At 38.1% G+C, this 20,721-nt stretch overlaps 1 protein-coding gene across 8 annotated transcripts in view; it reads right to left on the bottom strand.

The window, feature by feature from the left end:
- Window positions 1-20,721, bottom strand: part of GAPVD1 (GTPase activating protein and VPS9 domains 1) — a 31,707-nt gene that overhangs the window by 6,861 nt on the left and 4,125 nt on the right. For 5 of the 8 annotated variants that reach the window (XM_037399392.1, XM_037399391.1, XM_037399393.1 and 2 more), the window contains 22 exons: window positions 17,967-18,182; window positions 16,717-17,560; window positions 15,385-15,471; window positions 14,267-14,401; window positions 13,956-14,145; window positions 12,958-13,038; window positions 12,196-12,356; window positions 11,175-11,304; window positions 10,137-10,262; window positions 9,109-9,282; window positions 8,692-8,832; window positions 7,955-8,089; window positions 7,265-7,384; window positions 6,705-6,782; window positions 6,206-6,579; window positions 5,585-5,687; window positions 4,408-4,488; window positions 3,617-3,739; window positions 2,989-3,118; window positions 2,474-2,583; window positions 1,680-1,839; window positions 1,013-1,200 (listed from right to left, as the gene is read on the bottom strand). In XM_037399392.1, the coding sequence (XP_037255289.1) occupies window positions 1,013-1,200; window positions 1,680-1,839; window positions 2,474-2,583; window positions 2,989-3,118; window positions 3,617-3,739; window positions 4,408-4,488; window positions 5,585-5,687; window positions 6,206-6,579; window positions 6,705-6,782; window positions 7,265-7,384; window positions 7,955-8,089; window positions 8,692-8,832; window positions 9,109-9,282; window positions 10,137-10,262; window positions 11,175-11,304; window positions 12,196-12,356; window positions 12,958-13,038; window positions 13,956-14,145; window positions 14,267-14,401; window positions 15,385-15,471; window positions 16,717-17,560; window positions 17,967-18,151 (3,856 nt within the window). In that variant the 5' untranslated portion in view covers window positions 18,152-18,182. Of the gene's footprint in view, window positions 1-1,012; window positions 1,201-1,679; window positions 1,840-2,473; window positions 2,584-2,988; window positions 3,119-3,616; window positions 3,740-4,407; window positions 4,489-5,584; window positions 5,688-6,205; window positions 6,580-6,704; window positions 6,783-7,264; window positions 7,385-7,954; window positions 8,090-8,691; window positions 8,833-9,108; window positions 9,283-10,136; window positions 10,263-11,174; window positions 11,305-12,195; window positions 12,357-12,957; window positions 13,039-13,955; window positions 14,146-14,266; window positions 14,402-15,384; window positions 15,472-16,716; window positions 17,561-17,966; window positions 18,183-20,721 lie in introns of those variants that run through there. The other 3 variants (XM_037399394.1, XM_037399395.1, XM_037399396.1) reach the window with 3 other exon arrangements.

Raw genomic sequence — 20,721 nt, 5'->3', positions numbered from 1 at the left:
TGCAAAGTTGTTAGATGCTGAAAGGGGGAGTAGCAGAAGATACCAGGAAAAACAACCTGTACCATTTCCTACCCCTACCTTTATCAAGTATGCATAGCTGCACCACTCATATTTATCTACAAACTACAGAATGAGTGTTGACCTAATCACTGGTATTCATCGGCTTCATATTTATAGCACTCTGCACTAGAAGACAACTGCCACTCACAGATGCCAGCAGCCTGAACGCCACAGTTGCCAATTTCTCTTTGGTATCATCCAGAAATAGCTGTCTCCCCTCCGTCCATAGAAAGGCCTTTAACTCTTTCCTGGGTCACTGAATCTTTTTACCAGAAATTGAATCCCAGTATATACAAGTTCTCATATTAATTCCAGCCTATTCAGACACATTTAATATCCAGCACTATATGCTCTGGGAGCAAGAACTGACTCCAAATTTCTTATGTACTTCATTAAGTCAGCTATGTATATAGAGAACAAAGAAACAGTTTGTTTTAATGACTCTGCTTTGAGACTGTTGTCCTCCTGGTGCTGCTATCCCTTATGCTATGGTATTTTTGAATCTTTTGATTTTTGAATCATTTGATTCACACTACTATTATTCCCCATATCTTCTAAGGTGCAACCACAAGCTCCATACTGAGGACTGAGTGCTGCGACTTAACTTATCATTTATCAGTAGATCTAAAATAATTAATGTTATTCATGCTTCTTCCATGGGGCAGATGCTAGACAATATGATTTAGCATAACTTTTTAGGCCAAGTGAGGTCAAATTACCTTCATTCTCTTACTCCATGAAAAATGCAGACAGTTACCATGGCTCAGCTGCCACAACATACTGTTAAGTCACAGAAATCTGTCTATTTGAGCCATTAATTCACCAGCTGAAATGAAAGCCTATTTAGGAATCTGCTCCTTAGACCAGAAGTTGCATTAAAACATCAACCCAAGGCAGCATTTAAATATGGAGTAGAAGAATATAAACATTTCACAGTCTGCATTAATCTTACCTTGAATAAATTCCCTTATTTTCTTTTCTTTGCTTTCCAGCAGTAGCCTCACGCATACTGTAGTGAAGTATCTGTTTGCCACTTCTTTATCTCGCAGAACTCTCTGCAACAGCCTTTCCAAGTGTGCTTGTGTCGTTTGCAGGCCTTGGCGACATCGAGTTAAATAAGCGATATACGGAGCTCTTTTCCTAAAATAGAGAGTACTTTACACTAGATTCATAATAAAGATAGAGACTAAGAGCTTCACATACAGTTAAGTTGTAGTGTCAGAGGAATCTTCAACCTGTTGTTTGTAAAGCAAAGATAATGCCTGAATTAGGAAGTTCTGCCTTACACAGATTTCTCTGACTGAATTCACTGCCCTTGCAGCACTCCTGAATGCCAGACTAAAGCAAGTTCCACACAGCATCTCTTGTGTGTTAGAATTGAACATTACCCACAAATTTATTTAACCAGAGTTTGTTACTATCTGGACCGACTTAAGGTCCAAGCTTTTTTAAGCCATTTTCAGATAGATGAGACAATTCCATCATTTTGTGGGGAAGCAGAGATGTAATAACCTGATTTGGTAAAGCACGATTTAAACCAAAAGGGATCTTCCCAATCTACTAGTGAATAAATATATGCATTTGGAAACCCATTAACAGTAAGATACTGAACAAACTACCTATAGTCCTCTGCAATAGATGCCAGCAGCTTTCGACAGGTCCTGTTATCAAAGCGGCTTACACATCGCATTGTCTCCTGCAGCTGGGCCATCAAGTTCTTGTCCTGGAGGTTAATAGCTTCAGCTAGCTGAACTTTTAAGAAGCACACAATTTCATTATCTAATAAAGAACAAAGGAAAATTATTATGGAAAAGAGATGTAGGCATTGGTTTTAAATATAGGAAACATGTAACAGTTCAAAACAAAACTTCTGTACCTTAGGTAATAAATGTTATTTTAAAAACAGTTTAGTAAGTCTTTTTGAATTTTCCAGCTATCAAGGGATACATTTTCACACCAATATCTTATTTAGAACCATTCTAAAACGTGAAGAGGACCAGGTAAGGTGACAAATTCACTTGTCCGCAAATAAACCTAGAAGGAATGCAGGGATACAAACGCAAGACATATACTAAGTCAACATAAAGACTCAGTAAATCATTGAAGTTACTCTATTAGTACTGTAGCACAACTCCCAACAGTACAAGCATTTTAGAAGTCTATTCTATAGTTACAGGCTCTACCTGCACTATATCCAAGATATTTCATTACAAAAAAATTAGACCAGATTTTGTTGGCAGGTTTGTTCATGGAGTAAGAAAGAAAACATACTGGGGGGCAAAAGGCAGCCTATGCCTTCTGTATCTATGCAAACAGAAGTTTACCATAAATGGTGCAGTAAGAGTGCCATTAGATGGGGGAAAAGAAAAGCCACACACAATACAAAATATCTGTATGTATAAAGAACATTTACCTTCAGGGTCTGTGTGGTCTGGTAGACCATTCCTTGTTGAATGTGTCAGCATCGGGAAGGCAACAGAATCTGCTGAACAAAGAGCCAATCTCAATTTCTTCTTCGCATCCCTTAAAGAGGAAAAATATTTTCTTAACAGTTGCTGCAAGGGCTGCTTCTTCAATAAGCAGTCTTTGGTATTTGTTTCTTTGGTTTTGTTTTTTTAAATACTGTGTAAAAGTTATTTAACATTATTTTAATATACCAGTGTTGTTGTGACTTCCGAACATCAGTTCTCTTGATATAGCACCTAGACCAATTTCACAGGAATTTTCCTAAACACTGAACTGCTCTGTCCTCTCAGGTTACAAAATTCCCCCTTTACCAGTGGAAATACAACAGTTTGAGATGCTTAAGACTAAAAGCATGTAAAAGTTTACAATTGACCCATATTAAGATTTTTGTGGGAGCTAATCACATGGCTTCAGCTTTTAATTCTACTTTGTGGGTAAGATTAAACCTGCAAATATATTTACCTATAGGAGAAAGCAGAACTTTGTGGCTGTGCTACTTGACTTGCAGAGTCTGGGAGATCGTCTGCAGACATGTTTTGTAAAGCCTCATCACGTGGAGAGTCATGCATACTCTCACCATCCCCAATAGCCTCTATGGAAATGAAAAAAACAACATTACACTTGAAGAGAGGAGTCAGAAGAAGAAACTAGACTCATATTCTCTCTGCTCTTCTGGTTATTCTAAGGTCAGGGAGGGAACGGAGACAGCAAATAAAACTTGTTCTGGATAAGTGAAAAAAGTATTAAAAATACACAATCTACAAGTCACAAAGAAGAAACTGCATCAGTTTTGGAAGATAATATACTTCTTCAGTATCCATTAAAAAAAAAAACAACACAAAAAAAGGTAAGTGATGTGCTATTAACAAACAGCCACCTCAACGGCAATATGAAAGAGCTGTCCTTGGGAATACTGATTTAATTCCCAGCCTCTGAGGGATTGTTCCACAGATTATTTGACACAATGTCCCTGGTTTAGAGCTCACATTGTTCAGCTGTTAGTAATAACATTGGTCTAGAATACTGAAGTGGTTTTATCTTTAAGGAGGAGAAACTATGCTGGTGATGGCTACAAAAGCCAGGTTCTCACCTGCACTGTCATAGTTTACTATGGCTCCTTCACTAGGACTGGTTCGCTTAATTGCATTCCTGTATTTGTCCAGAATGTCCTCTGCAGCTTGCGCCTGTGCATTGAGCCTTGGGCTGGGATCATCTGAAAAGGCCATTAAAAACAACAGGAGTTAACCTTGTATTGTGCCAACTGAATGCAAACACAAAAATTTAGACCTACACATTTGGACTCTGTTTTTCGCTGCATCAAACAAATAGCTGCTTGTGTTCCATGCAGCCACAATTCAAACATATTTATAAAGTCTGAAGCAAAAGCAGAAAGAAAAAACCAGCACAGTTTAAGTGAACAAATAAAGCCAGATCCTTAGCATATTTATACTGTATACACAAATGGTTCTTGTATATTTGAAGACTTCTAGAAATTATTAGGCAAACAGAAAACTAAACACCCAGGTTCAAATCATGTTTAACTTGGCACTTAAGCAATTATTACAGGAACATGCCTGCAGCTATCCTAACAGCTCAGCTATGATAAGGACATGAGCTTTATCATGAGAAAGAAAAAAAAAAAAAAAGTGAAGACTTGAGTAGAGAATCCAGTACTACACATATTGACAGAAGCATGACAATTTAAAAACAGTCTTTTAAGTCAAGAAAAAAGTCCTTACCCACTTTCATATTCAGAAAGCCAGTTGGAAACACTAACTACAACAGCATATACCTTTCTGTAAATAGATACCTGGTGGGCACTCTGGAACTCTAGAGGGCATGTTATGAGAGAAGATTACTATGATGGTATTATTCACATACCTTGAAGTGCTGAGTACCTGTCAGGCACCATGTCATCTTTGTCCTTTTCTTGTTTTTCTTTCTTTCTAAATGGAATAGGAGCTGAAAATGCAAGGTATCCGATCAAAGACTATTCTGAGATAATGGCCAGATTGAAGAAACTTTAAGAAACTGGCTAATACAGAAGCCTGTCATCAAATAAACTTCAATGAAAGCATAACCAATCTATGGGGTGGAACAGCACTGTACTGTCATCATATGTAGTAAGCTCTACCTTTAACAGACATGCCACCATGAGCCAGGCAGAACAGTTTTGCTTCCAGGTACAGTACACTCTAGGCAACTACTAGCCAAGGGAGTCAGGTAGCCTCCCATTTTTATTTACATATTTATCTATACTTTAGTTTAGACAATAGCCCTAACTCAAATATTGGTCACAAGGGCACGGATCTTTTCAGGCCACTCATTCCCTCTAGTAAGCTCAGGAAGAAGATGCAAAGACAGCACCTTGTGAAATGGAAAAGCAAAGTGGTATTAAAATATGATAACACTATCTAAAGTCACACAGAGACTGCAAGGGTTACATTGGTTCTTTTCTAACTGAAAGTCTGTTTTAAAAATAGGCAAGAATATCTAATATTGCACCCATTGTTCCATCCTCAGTTGACATTATTCACAGCATGAAAGCCAAGTATCTTGAACAAGCTTTACTTCATAAATAGCCAAAGTCTAATTCCACTCATGCCGTGTAACAAGAGATATCCTAAGTTATCAATATCCTTCAACTAGCACACTACCATCCGTCGGGAATTAAGACTAGCTTGCTATGAAGCTGCGATGAAGTCAATACCACACAACTATGAAATGACTAGCCTTACCTAAGGATTCCAAAGTTAACAAATGCTTAAGATAACATAACGCCTAACGAAATTCCTTTCAGCTTACACACCTCTTTATAGGCACTGCATATTTTGTATTTCAGTAATTCTCTCTTTACTGCAACACTTGAATTTTATAGATAAGAAACCTTTAGTTCTTAAAATTAAAAGGAGAGCTGTTACCCTGTAACAGATTTAAGTCAGTCTGGTCAGCTTTTCAAAGTGAAACTGTAAACATTTTCCATAGAAGTGCCTAAAGATACAATAAAGGCAGCATGCACTCTTACTAAAGTACTGCAACCAGACGGACATGACCCTACCTTTGGGCATGGCAGACACAAAACGTTTCCTCCACCAGGGCTTGTTTCTGTCAGACTTCTCATCATCACTGTCTTTCCGTTCCTCAATCTGTAGAATGGCAGTCTACATTTGAGCATTTACCATATCAAGTGTAAAGTCAAAATTTCTCCTTCATGTCAGGTTTTGCTACATTGACTGTAAAAACAGAACTACAGCAGAGCACAGAAAGCCACAGCAGATTAAGTTAGAAATATCCCTCCTGAAGAGGGCAGCCTGTAAATGCAACACCTGAAGAAACTTAAGACGTCACTTATTTCTTTTTTAAAGAAAATTGCTTTTCAGGATGGGATGCTGCAGTATGTTAAATTTGAGCACTATAACAAATTTATTTCTGCAGTCCCACCAAATCAAATAAAGCTCATCCAGTAAACTTAAGAAAAGCCAGAATAATTTAAGCCACTCTGACTATCTGTAGCTTTAGCTTGTAAAACGTTACTGGCCAACATTTAAAAGGTAAATAGAAGTGCACCGTAATTCCTTGGCTAAACACATTTAATACCAGCTTCCTGGCATAGTGAGCATGCTAGGAAAAAAAAAAAAAAAAAAAAAAAAAAAAAAAAAGAGATTGATAGAAGCCTTACCTCTCCCCTAGAGGAGTCTTTGCTGGGAGATGAGGATGATGACTGAGATGCAGCCACCAGAACAGCTGCTCCAGTGTTGGTGGTCGGCATAGGAAGCTCCCTCTCCTCATTGCCAGGACGTCTGTTCCACCCAGGATCACTCATAGGTCTCCGAACTGATGATACTATATCTGAACTCCTACTGCGGACTAGCCTCTCTGGATAAGAATGCCTCTGCTTGAATGCTTCTAAATCAGTTGGAATTAAACTGTGAGACCCAAAGTTTGGTAATCGGGCCTCATTACCTCCCATAGCTCCTTCCAAGATTGGTGGATCTGGTGGTGGATGAGAGGGTCTGGCGTAGTGTACTTTAGGCCTTACTACAGCCAATACACCTGCGGTCATAAGCATAAAAGAAGCCACACACATTTCTTTAAAGATTCTTCAAAATTAGCTGGTACTAACATAGAAGCATTGAAAATGCTCATTTACTAAAAAAAGCTTATTCTTTACAACTTACCATCATTTGATGACAGCGGGTCAAACAATGCAAGCAACGAATCTGTCTGAGAAGGAGGAGATGTCAAGTGACTGGCTCCTGAAATATGGGGAGGAGGGGAAACATTTAGTACTCTATTAAGAACTACCTACAACATAAGAGACATTGGAAAAACAGCCTTCAGCAGCAAAAGTTTACAAAACACAAATTGCAAAATATTTTTAAAGATACTCTTACACAGAAAGTTCTCTGTAATATGCCGAAATGATAAAAGAATTGCATCACAAAAAGTGGGAAAACATGAGCAGCAGACCAATTCCAAAATGTAAGAGGATGATCAATGTACTCAAACTGAAGTAGGAAAAGGGGATCTTAGATCTAGTACTGAAGTTCCAGTACTATAAAGTACTCGAGTCTCTTTGTCAAACAGATACAGTGCTAGCAAATAAGGAAAATGTTAAGCTTAGCCACCAGAAATTTGAAATTGGGAGAAACTGTACAATATAAGGATTCTACAAATGTCATTTGTGAAACTTCAGTTATCAGAGATTCTAATTCTCATTCACAGGTAATTTACTTACCGTGGGCCGTTTCATCCATGTCAGGACTTGTCACAGAATCTTTTCCCCCAAAGTCAGAGCTACATTCGGACCTCAGATCCTCAATCTTATTAGGAATATCTTCAGATGTTGCACTAATACCTTACACACAACAAAAGAAGCATCTGTAATAGTCTTTCAGAGAAAAAGGAAGCAAAATGCTGAAGCTGTTAAAACATTTGGTGAACACTGTAAGAATCTAGTCTTAACTCACAGTAGCACCTAGAGACATTACGAATTTATATACTCCTAAAATAACATTTCTGCTCTACATCTTCGACTGTTTTAACGTAGTCATAATACGCTTTAACAATGGGCATCAGAAAGACACTCCACTCTGTTAAATACTTTGCAGAAAACTACAACCTAAAGTAGATATATGCTGCTTTGCTTAAAAAAAAAGTTGTGATAATAAAACTGAATGTTAGGAGTTTCTTCCAAATCAGTACTCCACTGCTAACAATTGCTACTGCAGCATGGAGTATTCAACGCTCTGCCACCTTTTTTATTTTTTCTGTAAGATGAACAAAGTATTACTGCTTTAAAAATTCCAGAACAAGTGCAGAAAGTTATTATATGAGTGGAACGATGTGTAACTACAGCAAGTGCAGCAAAGCAGATGTTGATCATGTTCTAATAGAGCAGAGACTTTTCAGAGACAATTAAACACACCTGATACAACGCTGAGGCCTGGTGTACTGGGTCGAGAACTGACCTCCCTTACATCTGTGTCATCAGATGTGCTACCCAGCCCAGAACAGCTTTCCAGTTCTTGTAGTCTTTCCTCCTGTTTTAAGTCTGGGGCCTCTACAAAAGGGAGACAATAGAGAGTAGAGAGAAAAAGTATCATTACTCAATGCCACGCTCCCTTAATATTCACATACAGAAGGAAGTGGGGCATGTGTTGATTCAGTGCATTAAGTTCTAAGCTAACTCAAACACTTCAGCAAGATTTTTCTTATATTCTTTTATACAGAATGCAGGACTCTGCACAGGTAGCAATGCTCTATCTGCTCAAGCATTCTAAGAAGTTTTTACTTTTTTAAGTACTGTATTTCTTAAATGCAACAGTATCCAGTCAAATCTTCACTAACCAAAGTAAACTGTGCTCCTAGATAGCCCTACTTAGTATCACAGGGAAGGAAAGCAAACAGAAGTCTGCTTTGCAATCCCTTCTCTCCCTTTTTGGCACTTAAGAATTTCTCAAGTAACAGTATGTCTCTCGCAACTTCTCTCTGCTTCAGAACAGTTTGTCCTTTTAATATTGGAAGTATTCACAAACACTAACTTAACCCTAAGAAAATAATTTCTCAAAGAAAGAAAGGAAGAGGCTGTGGTTTTGCATTATATGCCTCTGGAAGAGTCTTGTTTCACGCTAAAGAAATAAGCAAAACCTGCACAATTCTGACCTGAATCACTTGGCAATACTTCCACACTCCATGCCTCACTTGTGGTTTCTGATATGGTTGAACCTGTGCAGGGATCAAGCAACACGGATCCTGAACCTGGTAAACACAGCAAGCTGCCTAGCATGTTCTCTGCAGCTGCACCTGCAAAAGTAAAGCCGAGGCATATAGCTAGATATAGGCTTCCTGAAAAATATGATCACATTTGAAGCGTCCTTAATAAAGCAATCATGAAAGGCAATGTTGAAAAGATAGAAATGAGCAACTAAATACAATCCAGGTCATGCACACAAAATCCTCCTACAGAAAAGTTCCAGTTTAATCAATGAAAAAACATTTAGAGACAGGAGGGCTCTGCGGCCTCATTATTTTAATGCAAGCGTGAAGCATTTTAACATACCAGATGTACCACCGAGTTACCTGCTATTTCTTGCAAACGATCTTCATCGATATTTGGATCAAAGTCACTTCCCAAGACATCTGTACTCCAAGTTTCACTCACAGTTTCTGATATATCTCTGTCATCAGTCAAGCCCATCATATCACGGATTTCAAATTTACGGAGCTTGTCATCAAGATTATCCTGAGTTGTGGCTATATAAAAATAAAAAAATTCTCAATTTTTTGAAGGGCTTCTCCAATTACTTTGGATTGAAAATCTGTAAGAGTACATTACAGGGGAAAAAACCCAAACAAACAAAACAACCCCCTAATTCTGTCAGATAAGAGTGTTTTCAAGTAAGGCCCGTAAAGCACCAGTACACTATTCAAGAGATGTGCCTTAAAACAGTTTTTAAGCGTATTTGAGACATAAGAAGTAAAATCTTAAAATACACATGGTGACCTATCAACCAAATTGACAGACAAAATGAAGAAAACTTAGCTCACTATTGAGAAAATCATACAACTCCTGTAAGAACTTATCAGAGAAAAGCTGAGGCCTCCAGAGATCATTCAAGCCCAAACCCCCTGCACAGAACAGGGTCGATGATAGCAGGTTGCTCATGGTCATGCCCACTCATGCTTTGAATATCTGCAGGCTGGCAACACCACATCTTTGGGCAACCTGTTCCAGCATTTGACAAATATATATTAAACAGGAAGATACCCAGATGCTTTAAGACTACTCTAATCCAGACCACCCTATTCCCTGAAGGAAAAAACTTGGTATCAAGCAAAACATTATGAGCAGTTTCCTATAAAGGACTTAAGCCTCAAAATCCCATGTGATTTCTTTCCTAACAACTGAATTGTACAAGAAATATTTTTTGGGAAAAAAAAGATCCAAACAACAAACCAAAACCATAAATAAATGCAAGAGTGGTTGCACAAGGAAAACTTTTACTTATTTTTTTCTGAACTAGTCAATTTTTCAACTTTTTTCCACAGGACTTCAGGTTTATCATCTACAGCACCTCAGGCACTTGTATCAGAGAATTTGCACCTGCCTTGTTCGTGCTCTAACAGTTGCAGAGCTTCAACACCATTGCTCCCAGAGGGGCCTGCGCCAAGCTCTGACACAGACTCCCCTTCTAAATCCAAAGATGACACAGAGTTGGAGCGATTTGAAGGACCTGTGAAAACAGATTTTACTGTAAATCTGATTTGAATAATAGTTCCTAAATAAAAAGCATTAACAACACAGGACACAATTATCAGAAAGATGAAAAGAAACAAAGTAGCAGTTCCAATATAAAATACTAATTGATGAGCTAATGCGTATTTTCTCTATTCGTGATCCCTATTCTGCAGATACTTAACCTGCACTGTGAATTGCTCTTCTCATGTTTAACAGTACTATACTAATTATAATAATCTACAAATACATTACCAGAAATGACTGGAATTCCACCATTACCATATTTTAATGTAACTAAAACATCAATAAAGTCTTTGCCAGTAATTTGTTTACTTGTCTATTAATTTGTTTTCTTATTTTGAGGAGAGCGTGAGCAAAAACTAAGTTATGGAAGTTATACAAAATAATGCATGCTGAGCGATCTGTACAAATCTCTCCGATACCACACATGAACCTGTGCTTTGTTGTGTCTGAGGTTCATATAAAGGAGTTGTCCAGAGTCAGGAATTATTCTGAGATATGTAATAGCTTATTAAAACACGATGAAAAATAAGTCTGAGAAGTCGAAGTTTACAGTTATGTTAGATTATCTTAGTAATTAGTGCTGCACATAAGTTTTAAAAAAAGTTTTAAAAAAATAAAATAAAATCCCTCTGTCTTTCTAAATACACTTAGGTTTTTCACTCCTAATTCTCAGACTCAGTTAGGCCTTTGCAGGTCAAAATTTAGCTCCAGGCTTTTTTCTTTGAATGGCTAAGAGGAAAGACAGGCTCTCAGGGTAAAACAGCACAGTCTCCAAAATGCCAAAGATGACATGCTGTATTTAACAGAAGTTCCTTTTATAAAAGGGGGAAAAAAAGGAGGGGGGGAAGCACAAAACTTCTTCAAGACTTAAGTAGCCCTTCACCTTCAGATATTCCTTCCAGATTATCACTGCAGAGGGAAAAGCGCAAGGTTTTATCAGGTTTACCATGGAGTTTGTTTTCATCAACAGGGACATCTCCTTGCCCACCATCTGCAAGCTGCATATTTAAGACCTGGGGAGCAGGAGAAAGAAACAAGTCTTCCTTAAAATAGTCTATTTTTCGTATAATTAAATAGCCAACAAAACACTGGACACATTTTTTGCACTGCTTTCACTAGAAGTTAATGGCACAATCAAATATCTAGCACTCCACTTGAAAAAAGACAGCTATGTCCAAAGTTAGAGGCTGGAGAAAATGTAACCAAGACGTGAACATAAGGCAAGTCCTGATAATAATGGAGCCACCAGCTCTCTCTTCACCCCAGCAGACTAATATAACATGGAAACTGATCATTACGAGGCTGCAAAAGGAGATAATCCAAACTATCAGGCAAGGCACCAAAGATGAAAGCAGAAGCTGTGCTACAGCTGGTGAAAGAAGAGGCTGCCTTACCCTAAGCAACTAAGTCTGAAAACATTCACGGCAACGTGACCACAGCTCCACCCTCACAAGAGGCTGGGCCTGTGCGTTTCAAGTCTGAGCTGCCAAAAACATCGGGATCAGTGTTCCAGTTCTGTCATTCACCTGCACCACTTGATCCAAAGGACAAAATATGCAGAGAGATAATTGAGTCAGCTTCTTCAGGCTCAGAAACAACAGCCCAGGTTTGCTCTGAGGCATGCTAGATGACAAAGCCTCTTCATAAATCTGCCAGGTTCATTTTTCCTGTCTTAATATACTGCTTTTCACACCTTGCCGACATACAAAGTGAGGAAAAAAAAAATCTAACAAAACAAAATTTGAAAGTTACAAGCCTCAAGTTCAGTAAAATAAGGCAAGGATTTTCATTCCCGTGCTAGATTTATTACCAAAACTTAGCGTCACAAATTCATTGTTCTGTTATTAGAGGACACAGAAGCTGTACTTTTCAAAATATCTGTACTTTTCAAAATTTCTGCATACCTCATTTTCTGACATCATTCCTGGAGTAATCTGTGGACCTGTTCCCAAAGAAATCACCAGCACTTCTTCTGGCTGAACTTCTGGGATAGTCTCCTGGGAGGATCCTTCATGATCTCCGTGCTGATCCATTAGAATATTTGATCTACTTCTGCTGCGAGTTGCTAAGAAAATATTTTGAAATACCAACATTAGAAAGCTTTTCCTTGTTTAAGGAGGAAAAAAAGATAATACAATGCAAATACAGAACTGCAATTTTTGAATTAGGAATGTGCATACTAAATAAACTTACAAAATGCAGACATATTGAACATTGACAGATGGAACTGCTGTTTAAATTTGAGTACTACACTGTGAAAAAGCAAACTTTCAACATTAAAAGTTTAGAGAAACAAGGTATACTATGTCCTGTGTGCATACACAAGTTCAGTGTACTCCAATCACAGAAAGACCTTTAATAAAATATATGAGAAAATTAAGAGGTTTGTTACCGATTAAAAAAGTCTAGGTTTCTGTGGTTTAAAACTCTTAATTTGTTTAGAATTTTTTTTTCTCCTAAAAAGCAGGAAAATCTTATTCTAACAGATGTCTCAAACCCCAGACACACAATTCAACATCAGGTGGTTTACTCTGATGATTTTGCAACCCTTTGTTAGTCTTTTCAGGTAGCCTCATATTCCCCTGATTGCCAAAGTAAACCAAAGGCATGCTTAAGTCATGTGTTACACATTTCACAGAGAAGAATGGAAAGAGGGCATTACCCACCAAAAGGGGTTACTAGAGTTATATGAGCTGAAAGATTGGTTGCAGAAGTATCCCAGGCAGTAATGGCTGCCAATTGCTGTCCTGGATTTCGAAAGCATTAAAATGAAACAAAAGAAATAAAAAATTTGAGCAAAACCTACTTTGTATCATAAAATAAATGCTGTTGTGCCACTACTTCATAGGCATAAGACCAGAACCATTCAGAAGCAGAGTTAAAACAACATGGGACAGGTTTGGTTTGGGGTTAGTTTCGTGGGGGTTTTTGCCACTTAGTGAGCTCTACATATTTTCACCCTGTTGCACACTAACACCAAATCTCTCAAACAAACAAAAATATCCCGTGTGGTCACATTCATGTAAACATACGCCAAAGGAGTGTACCACACTTCCTATTTTAAAAAAAAATATTATTGAAATGGACAAGTTCAAGACCTGGAAATCCTCTTCAAAAAAAGGACAAAACTGCAAACAACATCAAATTGCAGTACGATATACTAACAATTGGAATTAGACTGGGCAAGTAATGGAGAAAGAAGAAAGCTCTTCTTCTCAGCACATATTCTAAAAGTTCTGCTCTTCCTTTTTCATCCTCTTCCGCATTTGCTCTCTTCCAAGACACAACAATTTAAAACTTACTCTATCCCACTAATTAAATGTCATCACTTCTATCTTACCACTTTTCTAAACAATCTTCCCTCCTTGATCTGCTTCCCATCTTCAAATTTTCCCTTCATCACCACTGCATGTAACATGGCTACCAAACACTCCAGCATTTTTCTCAAGTTCAACAGAGAGTGATGAAGCTCACCATACTTGCATCAGAAAGTAAGGAAGTTACCTGGCTTTCTATGCAAAAGAAAATCCTTCACCACCTACAGAGAAAAAGTAGGAACTGAAGGTGTAGTCCAAGAATAGCCCCAAGAGACGACTGAAATAACAGCACAGAAAATCTACCAAGGTATCAGAAATCATGCAAGAAGTCTGCTTGCTCTCCTTACCTATTGGTAATCGATTTTTTTTGTTAGCTGGAGTAGTTGCAGGAGAAAGTTGTGGGGTATTATATGGAGTCATTTCAAGGCTGCTGCTTTTCCCTGGTTTGTTCTGGGGTAAGTTTGCCAGCAAGTTTTCCAAAGCCATCCGATCTTCCTTAAGTTGATCACTTGACATTACATTCCGCATAAAGCCAACCTAAAAATGTACAATTAGTGTTGGTAAGAATGGCAGGGTAAACTATCAGCTGTGTTTACCCTATCTGTAAACATATGGCGTCAAGTTTATACTACTTCTTTTTAAGACCTCATGATATTACCAGAGTAGTTAGCTGGCTGTATGTCATGTAAACCACTGTTCTACTCAATCCCTCCAGCAGGTTAACAGAAGACATTGGAGGAGTTTCAACTGCACGCCCATCAATAACTACGTCCAGGAAAGCAGCAACACAGCTCTGCAAAGAGAATAAACAGTTTTTGAATGACAGACCATCTACTAGAAGTTACAACAAGAGTTAAGTAGCTTACATAACAATATCAGTTTTGCTTCCTACTTTTAAAATCTTAAGATAAAATACCATGTATCATTAAAATCACTGAAGAGTAAGCAAGGAAAGCATGCAGTTAGTTTTAGTGTTTCCTTTGTTCCTTTTAAGTAAGTAACACTTTTGAATGCAGAAGTGCTGCCTTACAATTTTTAAAAAAATGAAAGTGTTTTATGGCAATTACACTGCCCCTTCCTGAAGAATCTGGTGAGTGCAGACTAAAAGTGAAACAGGGAAGCAACACACAATACCACTTTCTAACCTGATTTAATGTTACTTATATAATAAACATGTAACTTTGTATGATGACTGTGTAACAATTATAATCATCAGAAACCTGGAAGTTACACAAGCAAATCAGCAGGTTTTTAAACATAAGATAATACATCACAGATCATTAGCTTCACTGTTCCTCTGATGAAGCTGATTTCAGTATTGCTATGGACTATTCATACTAACAAAGGAAAAGCTGAACAAAAAAAGCAAAACTACGCAAAAAAGGAAAACAAGTTACTTGTACTAACAAATTACCTGGTGTTAAACCAGATTTCATACAAAAGTTGTCTTCAGATCAAAGTGTTTTCTTTAGGTTCAGCGGAAAAAAACAGAGATGGTAATTCAGCATTTCAGTTTAAAAGGTAACTTCCTTCAATTTCTTTTTTGTAATTTTCTTTTAGGAAGTGTTATGTAAGGGTGGAAGCAAGAATCCCTGACCCTTAATTCTAGTACTTAAGATTCTGTTCCCAGCTTTGTGCAGGATTTAATCTGCTTTTCAGTACATATAACTTGGAAGTTAAACACTTAGTAAGTCCTTTGCAATGTCTGAAAAAAAGAGCGTGCAAAAGAATGAAGTACACACAGGAGCCATAGCTTTTTTTAGCCTGGATTCTTACCTTGTCAAATTTAGCAAGGTTGCTCTTCATGCGTGGATCTCCCTCTTCAGAACCTGTCATTGCCAATTGCTGCAGAAGTCTCCCAACCTGAAATGAAAAAGAAGTATGAAGAATAAGCATTTCAAACCAACATCATGATAGACCTGATTATAAAAAAAAAATAGTTAAAAAAACTCCTCGGTTCTTATTCTTTTCCTAATTAATACTCCAATAAATACTTTTGATTGAGTGGACAGAGTCTTGTACTTGCTTTCAGGGCAGAAAAAAATGCAAGAAACTTTATCAAAAAAAGGAGTCATTGCATTTAACAAGAAAATCTGCACACCCAATATGCTATGAGCATACATACCTCCCCCCTTCCCAGGAACAAAGTGTGTTTTGTTTTTACAATACACCAGAATTGAGTTGAATCTAGGTCATCTTAAACTCAGAGACTTTTAAAGGCTGTATGTATTTTACTAAGAATATGCTGGAGGAAAAAAAATAGTGAAAGGGTTAACCCTTTTTTCAGAGTATATAATCCTTATTAATCTTCAACTGCACAACAACTTTCAGTTTTAAAGAGTCACCATCTGCAAGCTCTGCTACAACATGCAGGCAGTGATACAGGAGAGGATTGCTAACGTATTTCGGAAAAACACTGGCAAGTAACAGTCTAGTCAGTAAAAGTCACTAGAATGATTATACTGTGAGAAACACTCACTGTCCTCACTGTCCAGTTTATAGACAACATTAAAAAGTAGGCTTTGTTACTTGTGCGGGGAATATTCTCAGACAGGTGTTGCTTAATACCTTCAGACTACACGTCTACATACTGTCATTAAATTGCCCAAGTACTTGCACAAAGACAAAAATTTGCCATGAGGACTGGGGAATACTCTAAGGTTTAATGAAAGGGCAGATAGCCACCCACCAGAAACACTGGTCATTACTGCCAGGCAACAAGGTTCTTTCAGCAAAATATTTCATTATTTTGTGCAACACCTGACATAATATTTAACACAAGCGAGAACAGCACATTCCTTTTCACACATTCCAGAATTCATCTTACAATCACTTTTAGACTTCAGTTTCCATCCCTTATAATAGCTTTTAAAATACATTCGCAACTCCTCTAAGAGATAAAGGAATATGCGCTATCAATTTTTAAGCCAATATTTTAAGCAAACAAACTTTAGAGCATGCTTTTTCAACAACGATTAACACAAATATTTTGTTAGCATTCACCGTTAGGTAAGAGGGACAGTACCTTTACTGTAGTAACATCCACTAGAAAGTGGAAAAAAAAGGTCAAGAACATTTCTTGTAAGACTACTTTAAAGTGAGTCATACCTGCATCAGATTAAATCTTGCCACCTCATTTATAGGAGCATCAGAAATTATCCCATACTGTTCTGGGTTAACAATTGCAGGACAGATGAAACACGCTAGAAGAAGATCTGTGCACATTGCTCTGACCTCCCCAACCTCCAGCCTGTCTACACACGACAGCGTTTTGTACATTTGTGACACAATCCATCTCAAGCTGTGAGGAAAACAGTACGTGTTTTGTTTGAGATAGCCAATGAATTTGTTCACCAAGGTCACCAGCTTGGCCTCATTAGAGTCAACCATCTCTTGGACTCTTTGCTTGAACTTTTCTGTGCCTTTTTCTCCAAACAACTTTTCCTGTTGTACTGGGGAGAATCTCTCAATTAATTTGTTTGGATCAGTTTCCAAGTGGTCTTCATCTTCGACCAGAAGCTGCATGATTGGCTCATGTAAAGTTGCAGTAAGAAAAAGTTTTGCAGAAAAGAGTCCTTCAGAGAAGAGTTTGAATAAGATGCTGAACGCACAGGTGCCTCGTCTCAACAGCCGCCTAGGGTTGTCACTTTCCTTGAGTTCAAATTCAATCAAGTACCGGAGGACCTGGAGGAGGTAGCTCTCATCCTCCTGCATGATGCAGTTGCCATAAATGGAGGTGAAGACCGTGTGAATGACGCTCTGAGTGTTGTCCTGGTTGAGCTTCTCTCCAGCAACCAGACAGGATGCAATAAGCCTAGGGTTCTCTCTCAATCTGTTTAGGAATTCTCCATAAGCAGTCTCCTGAAATCCCAACTGCTTATATCCGTCCACAAACTGCGTGTCCTCCAAGATTTTAGCATGCTGGCAACATTCAGCAGGAGAAGCTTCAGCACTTCAAAGAAAAACATTGAAACAGTTTTAAGTAAATCTCAAGCAAACTTCATAAAAGATGTTACATGGTCAATCTATTAACAAGACTACCACCAAGGAAAAAAGTCTTTACATACAGTTAATAAAAATGATTTGCAAATTCAGGAATAAGAAGAGTTTGTTCCCATAAATGACAAACAGAAGCCAAACACATATATGAAAAAAAAAAGGTAGCTTAAACAGCCAACAAATAACTTTCAGGTGAGTCAGATCCCCTAGTTGAGATTTGCTTTAAAACCTTACTATTTTTATGATTAGTACAGCAAAGGACTTCAGATACTAAGTGTAAAAAATCTGATGGATTTGCTGCAATTCACAGAGGTTTAGGAGCTTGTTCTTCCCAGTACCACCCCACCCTCCCAAGTCACCTTGTTATGATAAGTCTGTCCAAGTTAATCCTTTGCTGCTTGGAAATCCATGCCGTGCGGTACAGCTTTTCAGCTGTCTTCAATACATCTGCATTGAGCCTTTGAATAAGTTGCTTTTCTGAGTTTACATACAGCCGTTCCTGCTTGAGGTGATGAGCCAGCGTGTGTATATCTAGCTTCACCATCTTGGGCAGCGAGTGGGTTACACAGTACTCACTAAAAAGAAGAAAGAAAAAGAAACTGGTGAATTTCAACAGGTAGGGAATAAGTTCTGCCAGCCCCAATGAAGCAATAAGCAGGTCATAAACTCACACTTAGCAGCAAATACTGCTGATGCCCCTTCCATGTCAGCATAGTAATACCTTCTCTCAAATCCACAGCCCACCCACTTAATGACTGAGCCACTCTTTCTTAACGCAAAGTTTCCTAATTACCAACTTCATTAACCCCTTGTTCTGTCAGCACATCAGGGACACCTGCAAATGGTATTTTCAACTCACACTCATGAACTGAAATAGTAATACAGTACAGCGCTACAAAACTCCTGCACCATGCCTCCAATACACAAGGTAAGAAACTGGCTATTACTTGGAGAGATGTGGCCCTGGCTACAGCTTAGGTGACCAGCTCAGGGAGATGAAGAGGAGTCCCATTCCAACTCACTGTCTTGTGAATTGGCAAAAAGATTTCTGTACTTAATACTTTGCCTGAAAGCATGTCCACATAACACAGCCCTATCCAAGTACAGTTATCTCTGGCCTGTTAAAACAAATGCCCTCTCTAACCTGTGCATAAAAAACACCAAGCTCCCAATATTGGTCTTTTCTGCTAAAAAAAATAAAAATAATAATATTACCGATTTTAAAAGATATTATAAAATCAAGACTTATCAACACCCAGATAAGGCAGAAGTTGGAAATATAGCTGAAGACTTTGCTCAACAGTAGAATTCATTCAGAAAAAAAATCCTCAAATATTTCAATTCAGAAGAATATTTCTTTGGACTATGATCAAAAAATATTGTTTTAAAGACAGAAAAACTGAAACAACTGTGGGCTTTCATAGCACATCAGGAACGAAAATCTACACAAACTACTGTTATGTCTCAATCTAACATCAGCTCTAACTTCATAATTAGAAAACATCTTGGTTACCAGTTAGATAAACCAAGAGTACCACACCATTCAAAACAAGTTCAAGGAGCTAATCCATCTAAAAATTAACTCTACAGAAGAAAAAAAACACATCAACTGTGTTAATGGTAACAAGGGAAGGGGCAGAATCATGCAGATCAGATTATGTTTCCATGGAATTAATGATAAACTGCTTTATGTCTTCTTCCCCACCAGAACTAACAGTCATACTAGTTAATTTGGGAAGAAAAAGGGTTTGATCCAGATATTGTCTATAACAGCTGTCTGTCAGTTATATTGGTAATGGACACAGGTCAGAGCTGTCACAGGATCTGGCGATGAACCCCTCAAAGCCATACTACAGTTAAATGTAAAACTTACTTCCCACAACCTGCAGCAACTCTACAGAAGCCTTGCTTCACAAAACCATTTAATCCATCCTTGAGAAACCACAAATAATGTACCATACACCAGCCTAATGCTCTGCCCTTTAGTGTTTTAAAGATCTGTGGTTCACTGCCCAGCCTAGCAGGAGATGATCTTCTCTGAAGAATACAGATTAGCTCCCTAATTAGGCACAGGTTTTACATTGCTTGGGTTTTTTTCAGTGTGTGGAGAAAGCCTGATAACCAGGCGCACTGACAGCCATCACTGCTCCTTGTGTGTGTAAGTTCTTTCATCTGTAGTTTTAACCCCACAACCAAAACCCTAGCAGAGACGAAAAGAGATGCTGTCACAAGTCTTTATGCATGAAATATTGCAGTCTTATTACACCTGATGGTTTAAAGACCCTTCCTAGCAGATACAGACAACTGTGTATCTAATGCGCTCTCAAAAACAAAACCCAAAACCCCAAAAACAACACACTCAAAAAAACCAACCCAAAACCCAAACAAAAAAATCCAGCCACTCTAATCAGTGGCTACAGCTCATACATCCAAAGATGAGATCAAGCAAGGAACTTGAAGGATACACTGATTTAGACATTTTTAACTGGGACAGTCTCAGAGAAATGATTAGAAAAAGAAACACTGACATTACTGCCAAAGTTCTTCCAGAAACAAATAACAACTTCTTGCAACAAATTTATTTTTAGCCCCAGAATTTAAGGGCTTGCAAAAAAACCCTGGCATTAAACTTGACACTGCCTGCAAACACAGTAGTAGCTAGTTATCAGACTATGAGCTATTGATACCAGCAAGAAAAAGAAGTTGCATCCATAAAAATACACATGCACAAGATGTGCAGAACTATCTTCTGTCTTTTCAGATGCTTTCTGCTGTAAGGCAGTTCTTAACAGTTGCTCGTAGTTTATCAAGCCTTAACAGTTTTAGTTGGCATTTCCCATTTTAAGGTGGCCACCCACAGGCTCCGCATTTCTGGACAGAGAGGTAGTCCAAGCGGCTCTCCTGCTTGTAAGCAAGTTTTGGGAAGGAATAGAGGACCCACATGGGGTACCCCCTATGAACAGCCTTTTGATTTCGCCTGTGTCCCTATGCTTTTGCCTTGCCAAATTTCAAAACAAGTTTCTATTTTTGTGTCACTCGTTACAAACACATTTAACAGTAAGACAAGCTGATTAAACAGCTTCTGAGGTGTCTTACATACCTAGAAGTGATTTC

This window comes from Falco rusticolus, chromosome 9 (assembly GCF_015220075.1).
Source record: "Falco rusticolus isolate bFalRus1 chromosome 9, bFalRus1.pri, whole genome shotgun sequence".
Lineage (NCBI taxonomy): Eukaryota > Metazoa > Chordata > Aves > Falconiformes > Falconidae > Falco > Falco rusticolus.
Note: the sequence above shows the minus strand (reverse complement) of the source record. Positions and strands in the feature narration are given on the sequence as shown.